Genomic DNA, 14,156 nt, shown 5'->3' with positions numbered 1-14,156 from the left:
TAAACAAAATATTTCCAACCGTTCCTTGTATCTGAATCTTAAAATGATTAAGCTCCTCCTAACATGAATCATGTTAAAAATACTGTAAGAAATGGAACAATGGAGTTTATTTAAAAAAATCACATGCAGCTGGTGACCTAGTGCTACAGGAAAAGCTGCATAAGGAATCAAAAATTGTGCCAAATGGAGAAAGTAAGTCACAGAAAAATGATCCTTTATAACTTAAGTTATAGAACAAGTCAGATAAGTTTTGAAAGGGTAAGCAAGGGAGGAGCAGGGAGAAGGCATGGAGAAATAATTCTAACAGACTTGGCTGCAAGCAGCAAGGGATGGGTACGTGACACTTTAAAGATGGGACATGCCCAGCAGAGCCACTCTGCTTTGAGGTATTTGTAATTTACGTTCTGTCAACTGGAAGCAAAGAAGAAAAGCTGGACATCAGGAAAACAAATCCAAGAAGGGAGTGTAACAGTAAATGGTATGCAATCTATTGTTACACACTGTGCTGAAGGCAGACCAACCCAAAGCAACACATATCCAAGGACTTCTTGCCACATCTACAGAGCACGAGCTCTTTCTGGTCTGAGGCCAGGGATGTGTGCCAGGAGCAAAAACATCACAAGCAAAGAACTACCAAACTCCTAAGTGTAAAGAAAGGAATAACTGGATAGATGACTCAGTTACTAAAGCACAAGTCTGTAATAACGTGCGTATTGAATGCTGAAAGACGCATTTGCTTTTTTTGAACTCTCATCATGCACTGAGTCACCACACCAACTCCTACTTCCATTGTTCTGATAGCCTCTGTTGGAGCTGGGTTAGCCAAGAATGAGCCATGTGCCAGGCTGCCAAGCCCACCACCAGTGCTTTCCTCCCATAATCAAATCCACATGGATTTAACTTTCAGAAGAATTCCGAGCAGGTCTGCCCAGGTCAGCCACCAGCTCCCACACTCAGGGTTTTGTGTGTCAGTGGTTCCTTCTCCAGGCTCACATATGTTGCTCCTCTTGCTTTGTGCTACCTTGCAGTTCACACCCACCACACTCTGAAGAACTTGTCTAACTCTGGGCCTAAATACCTCTTAGATCTAATATTCCACAACTACAACCACTGAACAATCAAATGTGCATAAAACAGGCATGAGGGCAACTTCACTAAGTTACCTCTTATGAACTCTAACCTACACCTCCTGTCCAGCCAGTTAGACTCACAGGGGGATGAAAAAGCCAAGCTGAGAGAATTCCCTGTTACTGGGGGGTGGAAGGCACAGAAGGATGGGTGTTCAGACTCATTTCCAACAACTGTATAGTAAACCCTACAAAAGTTAAAATAGGGTGAAAAAAATCCCAACTTTTCCAGGGCCCGTTGGCCCTTTGGACAAATCACAATTCAAATTTCCCCTATGGTTCTAACAGATCGAGGACCTAAAGTTTCAGAAGGTCCCAAACACTTCAGAAAAACTCTGAAGTTTGCTCTGTACAGATGGCTACAAGATTAAGGTAGAATAATACAGTAAATTTCTGAGCCAATATCTGTTTCTGTATCACAACATGGCTTTTCTTGAAAGCCTTTTCACTTTTGGCAGACCACAGATGCAAAATGAAGATTCGCTGATTATCCATTGCTGGTGTATATTTATAAACTTTCTTCATCCCCTAAGTGTTAGCTGTCATTTTGAGAGATTCCAGATTTGGATTTTGCTGACTAAATTAAATTCCCAGCAAAGAAAGACAGCAATGTAAACTCCACCAAGGAGAACTTTGATAATGTGCCCACCTCACAGGGCACAAGACATGGCTACAAGTCTGTACTGCAAGAAAGAAAGCTGGCTTTGAACACAAGATGCTCTTATGAAGAAAAAGCTAGTTATAAAGAAAAAAGCTACCTTTCAAAACAAACAAAAAAAATCGACACTTGCATCCAAATATTAGAAAAATCCAGACATGGGTCAATTCAATAGACCAAGGCTTTGCTGGGATAGTAAATCTGGCAAATGAAAACACAGAAGGGAATCAACACAAGACTAGAAACAACATCACTAACACAACTGATGTGCAGAGACAAATGTTTTTGCCTCTAAGGCAGGTTTAGAGCACGTGAAGACATAATGATGCCAGAATAGTTAAATGACTTTTTTTGCCAATATCAACCCTGCTTCAACCGGGAGAGTTTGCCAACGTAGCTGTACCAGAGAGGTCTTTATAGTGCAAATTAACCTGCACATGAGGCCAAGCTAATTTCTGGAATAATTTCATTAATACCATATGATGTAACATCACTGCAATTTGGCTCAAACATGCTGAAGAGTCTTTCAGTAAATAAGCTGCCTCAAGTCAACCCTGTGCTAAAAGTAGGTTTAGTTACCCAAGAGGTAACACCCAACCATGCTCAGACGTGTTTCCCTATGAGTCATTTCTATAGAGTACACATTTACTCAAAACAAATACAACAGCCCAGGAGAAGGGCTTTATACATTAACAGCAACTTTTTCATTCCAGGATCAACACAGGTGTTTTGTGATGGCTCCTTTACAGAGGCACCATTCAGCAGTACAAACCAGGTGACTGGTTTTATGGACAATGTTTTTCCTGAACCTCTGTCCTCTCCATCAATGTCTATCATTGCTGGTGTTTATCAGCAAAAAGGCACTCAGCAGGAGAGGTTTGCAAATGAGAAGAGGCTGCTGAGCAAAGCTTGTTGACCCCTGACTCAACACTGCACTAGTGGTGATGGGCTGGGACTCCTAAGTCAGCCTCTCCCAACTCTCCCTTCCCTTCTGCCCCAGTTTCAGTGACAGAGACAGCAAGAGAGTAAATAAAAGGGTCTGAGACACAGCAACTAAAGCTGATTTTTCTCCTCTGGAGCCAGAGCTGCAGACAAACACAATTCTCTAAGAACGACCAATATCTCATGGTGCCACTTGTCCTAATGAGAGAATGCTAATTTCATAAATTACGTCTTGTTTAAAAGCAGAATATGGGAGAGCTCTGCATTTAGTGCCAGCAGCAAGTGCTGGTTAAGGCCTTGGGAGATGAGAGCAGGATCCCACTGCAGGAGCAGGTTTCTGAGGATCAGCAAGGCTTTACCTCCTCTGTGGCTGTCACCACAAGCTGTATTCAGACACGCTCCCTTGATTCTCCCCTGCTGAAAGCAAATGACATTGGAGATGTACTGCATCACTTCTGGAGGGAAAACAACAGGCAGGTTTGTTTTGAGAGAACAGAGGCACTTGCACTTACAGCAGGAAAAGTCAGCACTACAAGCCTCCATCAGAAATGGACCTTAAAGAGAACAGGAGCCACAGTAGCATTAGCTACTCCCCATCCAGCACAGAAAGGGTGTTCAACAATGCAGAAAGGCAGCAAAGCACAGCAACAGTTGCAGGAAATACACTCCTCCACAGCACAGATTCCCTTGCAGCAAAGAGCACTGCAGGCTACTGAAGTACAAACGAGCAGCACTGCGCTTGAAAGAATTTGACATTTATGTAGATGCAATATCCTGGTGTTACCAGAACAGGCCACTGACAGAAGCCAGGGAAAGCTTTCCTGCAGAGGGGTTACTGCATAATTAATCTAACACAGGCAAGCAGACTACCTCTGCTCAGCCTTACTGCTTAGTCTGGAAGCAGGAGGCTGCACTAGCTGGGGCTGGCTGGTTACAGCAAGGCTGCCTAAGTGCAAATGGCATTGCTTCATCTCGGAGCAATGGAGCATTAACGGCTCTGGAAAAACTGCTGAATTATAAATATCCCACAGGCCTCCCTCATTTTCTCTGACATGCAGGCACAGCCTAAGTGAGGATGGGAAGAATGGGAACTAGCAGGAGAAATAGGCATGACAGAAAAACAACTAAACTGGAAACCCTCTTCTCAACCTACACAGATGCAAACAAAAAACCACTGAACACCACGATGCCATACCCACCTCACCTTTGCTGTCTCAAGCATTGATAAAGCCTTAAAGTCTGATACAATGCCAGGTTAAAAAAAAAATCCCTATGGCAGGGTTTTTTTTCCAGAGAAGTGCTTCCTTCCTCCTCTCCTGGTCATCTGCATTTTTATTTTGATGAACAATACTATCACTTAAAGACTGGAAACAGAAGTGACGAGACAGAGAACAAGACAAGCCAACCACATGACCTCTGTAGGTCTCTAAAGCTGCATTGCTAATTAGTGCTGCAGCTTTCTAGCCCTTCCAGGACAGTAAATCCACATACTCTCTTCCTTCCTCCCATGTAAGCACTCACAGTGCTTTCAGGCTGAACAGAGAGAGATAATTTCTTATTTAAAGTACAGCATACAGCAGTAAAAGTATTTTTAGCTTCATCCTATCTCCTACTACAACATGGGACCTCCTTCAAGGCCTCCTCTCACCAATGAGGTGGGCTAAGTCCAGCCAGAGGAAAGGCATACTCCTGCTCTCCTGCCAGCTCAGCTACTCGCTATCCGCAGGGAGTGTGGCCTCTATACATGCTACTGCTTGTGTAGAGCATCCTGTTTCTTCCACACCTGCCTCCTCCCAATCCTTTAGCCTCCATGTGCTTTCTCTTCATTGTCTTCCTCATCCCCATAACTCCACCCCAGCTCCCTGGCCTTACCCACTGAGCAACAGGGGTGACCCACGTGAAGCACGTGACAATGACATCCATGACAATCAGCGATTTTGAATCGTGCACAACAATTCCCTTTCTTGCTCATCAGATTAAAAATACACCAAACAAGAAGGCTGTTCATGCAGTGAACACTGGCACAACTGTTTGTCTAGTGGGAAGTGCCTTTCAAACCCAGGCACTAAAATGAGATGCCGAGTCCCACTGTATGGTACCAGAGGGATCACGATGCCAAGTCCGGAGTTACAACAGCGACGTGCATCGTGTCTCCCAGCAAGTGCACTTGGCACAATATGAATAAACTGCAAGAGGAAAAAAATAAAGTCTCTCACCCTGCAGGGCAAGCAGCTGGTACTGGGGTGGGCTGACACATCCTGAAATAACACCTGAAATGATCACCTTGACAGCACGGATTACTGACACACGTTCACAGGATGCTACAGGAGAAATGTGCAGATCCAAATGTTGGTCCAGGGAACTTCTAAAGGCTTCTGATTATTATACAATAACCCACAGCTATGAAATAATTTCTGACCCTTTTCAGAGCAGGCTACAAGCAGAGTGAAGAGCTGGCAGCCCAGAGAGGATGCAGAACACATCCTGTTTGAAGAAGGGAGGTCACACACAAGAGCCACATCCGCCTGTCCTCGCACGGATGAGGCCTCACAGAGCCACACACACAGGTGGATGCTGCAGAGCTCACCATCCCACACTGCCAGGCCTGAAGTGAGGGAGGTTTCAGATCTGAGAAGACATTGGCTTCTTTCCTGAAACACTACCAGATGTAGTTTCCTGCAATAAAATAATAATAAGAAATAAATCTGTACCTGCCTCATTTATCTAGAAACTGCTAACAGAACAACTTGCCACTGGCAACTTATGGCCTATTAAAATACCAACTGCTGTGCAGAGAGACCACAGGCTGCCGAAGGCATGCATGAATTCCTCAGAAATTCAGCTACAAAGCTAGAGTCAACACTAATGGCAGCTCAAAAGCACAAAGAATAAAGAGACTGGAAGCCCTTTAGGTTTTTTCCTGTATTTCAGGAAAAAATACATGTCTTAAAGGAACAGGCCACTCTCACCTACCCACTCTGATTCTCAGCCAGAATTGATGGTATTGTCACCCTGCAAATTAAGTGGGCCACAGAGCCCTGGTTTCCCAGTAGAACATTAATTTTCAGTGAGTAATTTTTCTGAGCCAAGGGCTGCTTAAGTCACACAGATAAGGCTGTTGCTAAGAGTCAGCTGTCAAAGCAATGCCAGCTCAGAACGGGCGACGGGAGGAAGTTTGAAAGCCGCCTGTATCTGAACGTATTTACTGATGCTGTACACACAGCGTATCGGTTACAGCGCTCCACACTGCAGCTTCTGGTCAGCAGAGCAGCCTCTGCCTGAGCCACAGCAGGCAGGACAGAGCCAGGCCACGAGCAGAGACTGTTCTTTACTCCACAGGATACAGCCCCCGTGGCAGGAAGGTTTTCATGTAATTCTGCCAGTCTTGTGACAGGCTTCGATGCGGTGACCGGCGACAGGAAGAGGCAAGTACAGCACAAAGCAAATCAACCCGCTGCAAAGCGGCTGTCAGACCCTGCAGGTGTAGCAGCCAGAGGCCAGAAAAGGTGAGGGAAGTGCTTTGCAAACTCAAAACACAACTTAAGATGGTTTGTGCCGGGGACCTTGCGGTGCTCCATCACTTCTGCAATTTTTCCAACGCTCTCAACTTGAGAGAGGTTAAACCTCATTCACTGCTTCTGCTCTCACAACTTGCACCTACATTTAGCTGCACTCCTGGAATGAACCCCCTTTTTGTCATCTTCGCTGCCTAATTTCTCTGTATTTGTTTCAGAATGCAAGGCACTGCAAGTACTATGCTTGAGTATTATCTTGAAATAGGTCATGTTTTATTGCAAATCACTTCTAGAGACTGTATTCAAATCACTTCTCCATTAACACCCCCACCCTATTCCTGAGGCTCTGCCAGGAAGGAAGGATGTTATGTGAAGCTGCTCTGGAACATGAAAACTAAGTCTATTGATCTGTATAATAGGAATATTTGTACACGTAGGGAAGGTCTGCATTTCCAGACACACTTGCAACAAAAGTACTTTTAAAATACGTTAACATACCACATGCTCTAGAAGAGGATAGAGCCAAGCACACACTGTCCTAAAATATGGAACTGGGAGAACAGTTTAAAGTCACAACCAAGTTCCTTGCTCTACTAAACTGTGACGATCCCACTGGAATCAAAAGGCAGCACTCACAACCTTTTGACTACAGCCAGTTTTTGTCCCTCTTGGGGACTCTAAATAGTTACTCTTGGTAATTATTTAGTTACCTAACCTTTGCTTTTTAAGGCAGACAGTAGTCAAGATTCAGATCTCAACCAGGCTGAACCAGTATTTCAGTCTCTGATTAAACAAACAGCTAATGATTTTCCGGTCTGAAAAAAGCTAAACATGGTCAGCTTAATTACCTGAAGTGTCAGGCACAATGACTATTTATGGAAAGACAGTGAAGTAGTTGATTTCTAACTCCCACCACCAAGAGCTGCGTTCTGGAGGTGGCACAACTTCCACCTCCCTTAACAAAAATTTTTGCATCACCAGCCCTGTGTTAGCAGGGCCATGCTTCTCTCCTTTATTTATGTCCTACAGTAGTGAATAAGTTTGTTTATCACTAATGCATTACGATGCTTTTTATCCCACCAGCTGCCAAAAGCAAGTAGCTTCAGCTCATTTGTGCCTACGTGATGATGACAGAGCCACACTTACACAAAGCTGACCTCAGTCCACAGGGAGCTGTCAACGTGAGGTGCCTTCCCAAATATCAGTGTTTCTGTGGTATTCTGGATGAAGCTTTACACCCCCAAAAAATAAATCAAGTATGCAGTGCAGGAAGTGGCCTTTCATACTGACTCAATTAAAAACTGCAAGGCTGAGAACATTATGGGTTCAAGTGCAGCACTGACACACTTGGAGGTCAGACCACCCCAACAGGGTCAGGTCTTCCCAGACCCACATGCAAAGAGGGCAGGGCTGCAGGAGACAAGCTACATTAATTGTTTCAAACTGCTGCAACGAGTGCCAGGATCAGAAAACCAAGCTGAAATGCTGCAGATGCTTGGAAAAGCATGGTCTCAAAAAAAAAGAAAAAATTACAGTCTAAGGTGCCTTCAGAAGACAATGAGGAAGGTGGGAAATGCACTCAAAACTGCTCAACTCATGCAAAACAGTCTTTCCTCTAGAGTCAGACAGGGGCTTTCAGAGTACAATCCCTTCCTTCAAATCCAGAAATACCAGAGTGAAACTGTTGGCAGGCTAACAGAACAATGTAGGATGAGGTGTCAGGAGTCTGTGGATAACACCTGGCTTTCCACTTCCTTCACACTGTGTGCCAGCAATGCTCGCTGCCAACACAGAGCCAGAAATCACTCAGCACCAAGGCAAAGAGCATCTGGCTGTCACTCAACATGAACTGTAAGCAGAGAGGGGGAATTTAATTGAGTCTTCCTCTTCTGGGACACCCAAAGATGTACATGAGTTTACTCCACCAGCCTGTATCTTTAGGCACTCATTTGGACACCCAGGCTCCTGCCTGTGCTGATCCATGGATGGGATACTGCCTGATGAATTTATTGTCTCATCTCTCTAGGAACAAAGCTGCACAACCCCTCAAAAAGCTTCAAACTGGTACAAAATGCAGCCGCCCACCTGCTCCACAAAAACGGTTGCCATGAATACATCCCTACTTCTCTGTGCCTGCTATTTTTAAACATACTTGGGAGGCAACTGCATTCACTGGTGGTTGTGCTATTTAAGTATCTGGATTAAAAATACTCAAGGAATATATTGGCACTTCTCAATATATTGGGAAATACAGCATCTGCCTGGCCTACACCTGGCTCAGATACCTTTTCAGATGCCCAACTTCTGTAATCCAACTGCAAGGTGATAAACCCACAGACACAATAGGCGCTTTTAACACAGAGCACTGTAAAGTGAAACCTTTCAGTTTTATTCCTCAGAAGCCCCAGAACAGCCTAAGGAAACTTTACAAATGGAGAGGAAAGGACAAGCAAAAAGAGATTTACAGCTGAAACTTTAGTACCCATCGTTTAATGCAAGGCCTGAGCACAGGAAGGCTGGAAATAAGAGTACCTGCCTGCAAAAAAATAATAATTTAAAAAAACCCAAACAAACCAGAAAACCCAGGAGAGGCAGATCCCCAAAGCTGAATGTGCTGACAGGACCTGAACCTTTTCCAGACATCCTTGAATTCCTAAGAGCATTTAGTCGTAACACATTTCAGACGGGTTCCCCTCCAGCCAGAAGAGTGAGCAGTCTGGGAAGGGGGTCCCAGCCCACTGTGTGTCCCACCAGAGCCAGAGCACCAGGCTGTGACAGCTCTGTATGTGCACCCAGGCTGAGCTGGACTTGGGATCAGGACAGGCTGATGGGAGCCAGCAGAACAGGCTGCTGCTTCTGCCTTGCCCACAGGTCAAAATCCCAGTGCCACCTGGAACTCATTGGGAATATCATATTCCCACCTCCTGCCACAGACATGCATGAGGTGTTAAGTAAGCTTATTGTAAATAACCTGAAAAATCTGTCTCTGGAGGTTCCTGTGTAACACTCTTTCCACAAGACAACTACAAAAACTGATTTAATGTTTCCTGTGAAGAGTTCCTATACCTACTTCTAACCTCAGTTTACAGACTCCAGGTGACAGGGGACACATTATTCGGATCAGTTCTCTGAAAACTCATGGTCATGAAGAGCTACAGCTCAGCTCCATCACAGCCACAGACCTCCAAATATCCCAGATCACAGAAGCCCAAATCGATTGCAGAGCGAACACCAGATTTTGGACACAAGCAGCTGAAAAGAGATTACCTGCCAGACCTTACAACCTCAAGTAAGTGGTTGATTTCAGAGAAACAATCATAGACTCTGAACAACTCAGATTTCTAACAGAACACATATACAGCATCTCCCTTCCTTTAATCTTTCCCAGTGAGTATCAAAAAGGTGACAGAAATGAAGAGAGGAGCACAGAGCAAAGCCAAGGCATGACCTGGGAGCCTCTCCACACAGTAAGTCTTCTGGAAATTCATTCCTCCTGAAGTTTCTCTAACTGCAACAGGGAAAAATATTTGGAAAAGGTCAAATGACTCAATACCACTGAGACCCATAACTTTTCAAGCAGGAACAGGTTTCCATGTGCTTTCAGTTAGAGCACAGACAGGTCGGGGGAAAGGCGGGAAACCCCCCGGCCCTCTTTGCCTTTGCTCGTTTCAGAGCTATGTATGTGTTTGGTTTTGAATTACAGTTGATTTTGTTGCTGGAACACATCTGCAAGGCTGAGCGAACTACTGAACCCCAGCCAGCTCAGAAAACAACCCACACGGCTGGCAGCACCAGCAAAGCCCAGGGATGGCTCCCAGAAGCTGCTTTCATGGACAACAAGGAGAGGGAGATGGACATTTCTCTGCACAGGCTTTTCCTGAGACACCCTCCAGAGCCACTTATTCTCTTATGACTCCAGGAAGTGGAAGGGTTAATTTCTTTCCAAGTTCACATACTGTTTGAATTCCTTAGATAAACTGCTTCCACCAAACCCAAGGATCTAGCCTCAGGGGAGAACACTAAGGAAAAGCTCTTTTGATAGATTTTCTTCAAAAGAGAAATTAATTCAAAGTCCATTTCTGGAGGTGTTCCACACCCTCAGCTTCTATGGACTTCACATGAGGTTGCATCGTGCCCCTGGAAAAAAAAAACCCAAGCTTTGAGCACTGCCCTAACACTTCTGTTTGCAAGACAGAAATGTTTTATGCTTGCCCAATAAAATCTTCGCTCCTGAAATGAGAAAGCTCAGTACACAGCACTACAAAGAGGAAAACCAGACCCAACCAGGCTTTAGCCCTGGCATAAAGCAGTTAACAGCTAGCACAAACTAATCCTGTGCCTTTAAAACTGAGCAGTCACTCAGGAAAGCAAAAAAAAACAAGTTTTGAAAGCCACTGAAGGCTTCCTTCATATTTTGAAGCAGAAAGCAAGTCTGGGCTGTTGTGGAATTTGTGTTTGCATACTGTTCGTGATAATCTGCGTGCATAGTTGGAAACAAATCAAGTTTTTATTAGCAATTAGTAGAGTGGGGACAGACCTGCCCGAAAGAGCCAGAGAAATGCCAACAGAGGATGGCAGAACCTTCTAATATGTGTAGCAGAGTGATCCCAACATGACACAGAAAACACTGCTGCTCTGAAGTGGGAAATGCAATGGCATCAGTTCCAGGAGATAAACTGGGTCTTTAACACCAACAACTTTGACTCCAGGCACCAGTTTTCCCTTGCACAGCAATTTGCAATGCAAAACAAACTACTTCCACCCTTACCAAGAAGAGAAATTCAGTATCAAAGGGGAGAGCAAAGTTGGGAAGGGTTGATTTGCTTAGACAGTTTCCTACAGAGCTGAGTTTCAAGTAAGGCATGAAGACAATACAGAACAGGGTTTGAAACAGTCTGTGAGAACCTGGGCAAGGAGGAGGGGGAAGGAGAAGAGAGGATTTAATCCCCTTTCAGAGGAGTGACCTCCCGCTCCCTCCCCTCATCTCTGAAAAATTCAATCCAGCTCGAATCAGCCAACACCACCCAGGTTCAGAGCTCTCCAGCTATGTACTTCCCCTGCTCTGGAGAATGAGAGGGCATGTGGGGCCCTACAACAGAACTATTAAAATCCCATCAAGGGGTGAGCGAGTGGTTGCCATATGCTGAACCACTCAAGGGAAGAATAACCAGGGAAAGAAGCACAGCCAGGCAGCAAGTCTGCAGACAGGTCTTACCTGCTAGATAAACTAGCAAAGTCTCCTCCATCTAGCAGCCTGATTTTGCAGAACAGAACCCCATTGACAAAGGGGACGGCAGTCAGCTCTTCTAGAGTAAAACTTGTCTGAAACTTGAATTTCTTCTTCTTCATCAAGAAAGCCATGGGCAAATTCAGCGTGGAAAGCTCAGGAATTCCAAACAAGATCAGGGAGAACTGGCTCACAGCACAAACAGACAAGCAGAGGAAGGGCAGTCGTTCCGGGAGCACAAGCAGGGATAAATTCCAGTTTAGTTACAACGAGGGCCCAGCCTCAAACGCACGATTCTCTTCTCTTTGGTGGTCGGATCTGGCTGTGGGATCATCGCCACGGCAGGCTTCAGGTGAGCAGGAAGAGGTCAGATTAAATCTCTGCAACATCTCCAAGGGAAAAGGGAGGGAGGGAAGTTGGGTCTCAGCTCCAGACCAGCAGGAGCTGTCCCAGTTAGAGGCTGCAGTGCTCTGTCTTCAGCACAACCCCTCCTGAAAGCATCTCTTGTGAGAAGTCATCTCAAGTCCCCTGAGAGGCCTTAAGTTTTCAGGCAGCACATTCAAAGAGCTTCCAGTCTCTGTCTCTTGTGCAACTCTTTGACACAGGTCTTTGGGTCAGCCTTTGGGAGGGAAATGAGTAAATTAGTTCCAGCCAGTCTTGGACTCCTCCTCCTGCTCTAAAACCTGTTTGGATAGGTAATATTCAGTCCAGACTCATTCCAGTCTGAAGAGGTATGGCAATTAACCCAGCCCCAACATCCTTTTTCCCCTTTTTGCCTAGGGCAAGCTTCACTGTTGTCATCCCCCTTGTAATTTCTGTTTTGCAAAGCAGCTAATAAAAATTTGCTCTAATTTCAGTCATCATGTTTAGAAGCAGTTTACAGCGCAAGATCATTCTAATGTGCAGTCTAACAAGAGGAAGGAAAAGCCGTCTCAAGAAACGCAAAATATATCTCTTTCCCGCATTTCCAACCAGCCCTAAGTGTTAGCACCTGTATCTTATAAATGGAGAAAGCAGCCGAGAGGGAAAAAAACAAGCAGCCTGCTCCAGATTACACAGCATAACAACCGAATCAGGTCATCTGGCTGTCCAATGGCCAGGCCCACCGGGAATGCTGCCTTCCCCCGGCACCGGCCCTGCACCGAACTGTGCCCTGTGCAGCTCAGATCTGGGGCTGGAGACGGCGATTTCGTTACACATTTACAAAACACCTAAACCAGGGAGGCAGGAGCTGATTAACATCTCAAAGGGACAAGGTTATGAACACCGGGCAGTAAACAATCCTCACTGACTCTAGGAGCTGCCTGCGTGGGTGATTGGAGACCCTCTCGTGCCCGGTGGCTGCGGGAGAAGCCAGCTGGCTCTGCCAGGGCCCGGGCACCTCCACGGGGGCTCCGCTGTCCCACAGACACCGCAGTGGGGGAGAGACGGGTCAGTGCTCCTCACCACGAGCAGTGGTGTGCCCCTGCGCCAGGCTGCTGCCAGCTCTCAGCCTTGGCTACTGTGAGGTCACAGCCTGTCCCCTGGCACTCCGGGGTCACGCACTGAATGGAGTGACCCAGCTCTCTGTCTGAGCCGGGCATTGAGCTGTGCCCAGTCCCAGCCCTCTGTCCCAGGCAGACTCTGAGCTGTGCCCAGTCCCAGCCCTCTGTCCCAGGCAGACTCTGAGCTGTGCCCGGTCCCAGCCCTCTGTCCCAGGCAGACTCTGAGCTGTGCCCAGTCCCAGCCCTCTGTCCCAGCCGTGCACTCAGCTGTACCCAGTCCCAGCTCTCTCTCTGAGCCGGCACCGAGCTGCAGCCCAGATCTCAGTCCACCTCTTGGCCCTCTGAACTCCCGACTGCCCTGCAGCCCGGCCCCGGGGGTACCGAGCCCAGCTCCGGCCCCACAGCCCGTGCACCGAGCTGCAGCCCGGGCTCAGCACCCTCCCAGCCCGTGGACCGAGCCGCAGCCCGATCTACCCCTCTCCCGGCCCCCCATCACCAGCTGCCTTACGGAAGATCTCAGCCCGCTTCCCAGCGCCCTCCACTGACCTGCGGCGCGGTCCCGGCCCGGTGCCTGCCCGGCCCTGCCCGCTCCTCCAGCCCGCTCCTCGCACGGCGGCCGCCGCTCCCCGACACGGCCGCCTCTGCCCGCGCTACGCCAACTGCGGCCGCTACGCCGAGAGCGCGGGCAGTGCGCGGGCAGCGCGCGACGAGAGCGGCGCCGCCGCGTTTCGGGAATACCGACGGCACGTAACACCCGCCCTCCCCCGAGACGAGAGAACGCGAGCGGCGCCGCCCGATTGGGCAGCAGCAAGGAGGCGGGCTGAGCACTGCGAGGTAGTGATTGGTTGCTCCGGCACGGGGCGGGGAAGAGAGCGCGACGATTGGAGGAGAGGGCTGTCGGTTTGGACACGCCCCGCCCCCTGCCTGATGGGGTGGGCGGGAAGCCGGGTCCGCGGTGTCCCCTCAGCGGGAGTCGGGGCGCTGGGCTTCCCGCCCCACAGGATGTCTTGGAGCCCCTCTGCAGGCTGAGCAGCCCCCAGCTGGCACGGGAGCTGAGGGGATGGCAGGGGGCTGCGGTTGGGGTGTCCCTGCCTGGGCCGAGGTGATGGCAGAGTCATCTGGCATGAGACATAAGGAGCTCCTGGCAGTGGGTCCAGTGGAGGGCAATGAGGGTGATGGGGAATTGGGGCATCTCTGCTATGA

The 14,156-nt window shown here is 47.6% G+C and overlaps 1 protein-coding gene across 2 annotated transcripts in view; it reads right to left on the bottom strand.

Annotated features, from left to right (window-relative positions):
* FAM102A (family with sequence similarity 102 member A) overlaps nt 1-13,672 on the bottom strand; it is a 37,058-nt gene extending 23,386 nt beyond the window's left edge. The window contains exons 1-2 of one of the 2 annotated variants that reach the window (XM_041406584.1): nt 13,500-13,672; nt 11,458-12,152 (exon numbers count right to left, since the gene is read on the bottom strand). In XM_041406584.1, the coding sequence (XP_041262518.1) occupies nt 11,458-11,603 (146 nt within the window). In that variant the 5' untranslated portion in view covers nt 11,604-12,152; nt 13,500-13,672. The remainder of the gene's footprint in view (nt 1-11,457; nt 12,153-13,499) is intronic. The other variant, XM_041406583.1, reaches the window with a different exon arrangement.
* Nucleotides 13,673-14,156: the final 484 nt, after the last annotated feature.

The sequence above is a fragment of the Onychostruthus taczanowskii genome, unplaced genomic scaffold (genome assembly GCF_017590055.1).
Source record: "Onychostruthus taczanowskii isolate IOZ18803 unplaced genomic scaffold, ASM1759005v1 scaffold25, whole genome shotgun sequence".
Classification (NCBI taxonomy): domain Eukaryota; kingdom Metazoa; phylum Chordata; class Aves; order Passeriformes; family Passeridae; genus Onychostruthus; species Onychostruthus taczanowskii.
This window is presented reverse-complemented; position numbering and strand designations above follow the sequence as displayed.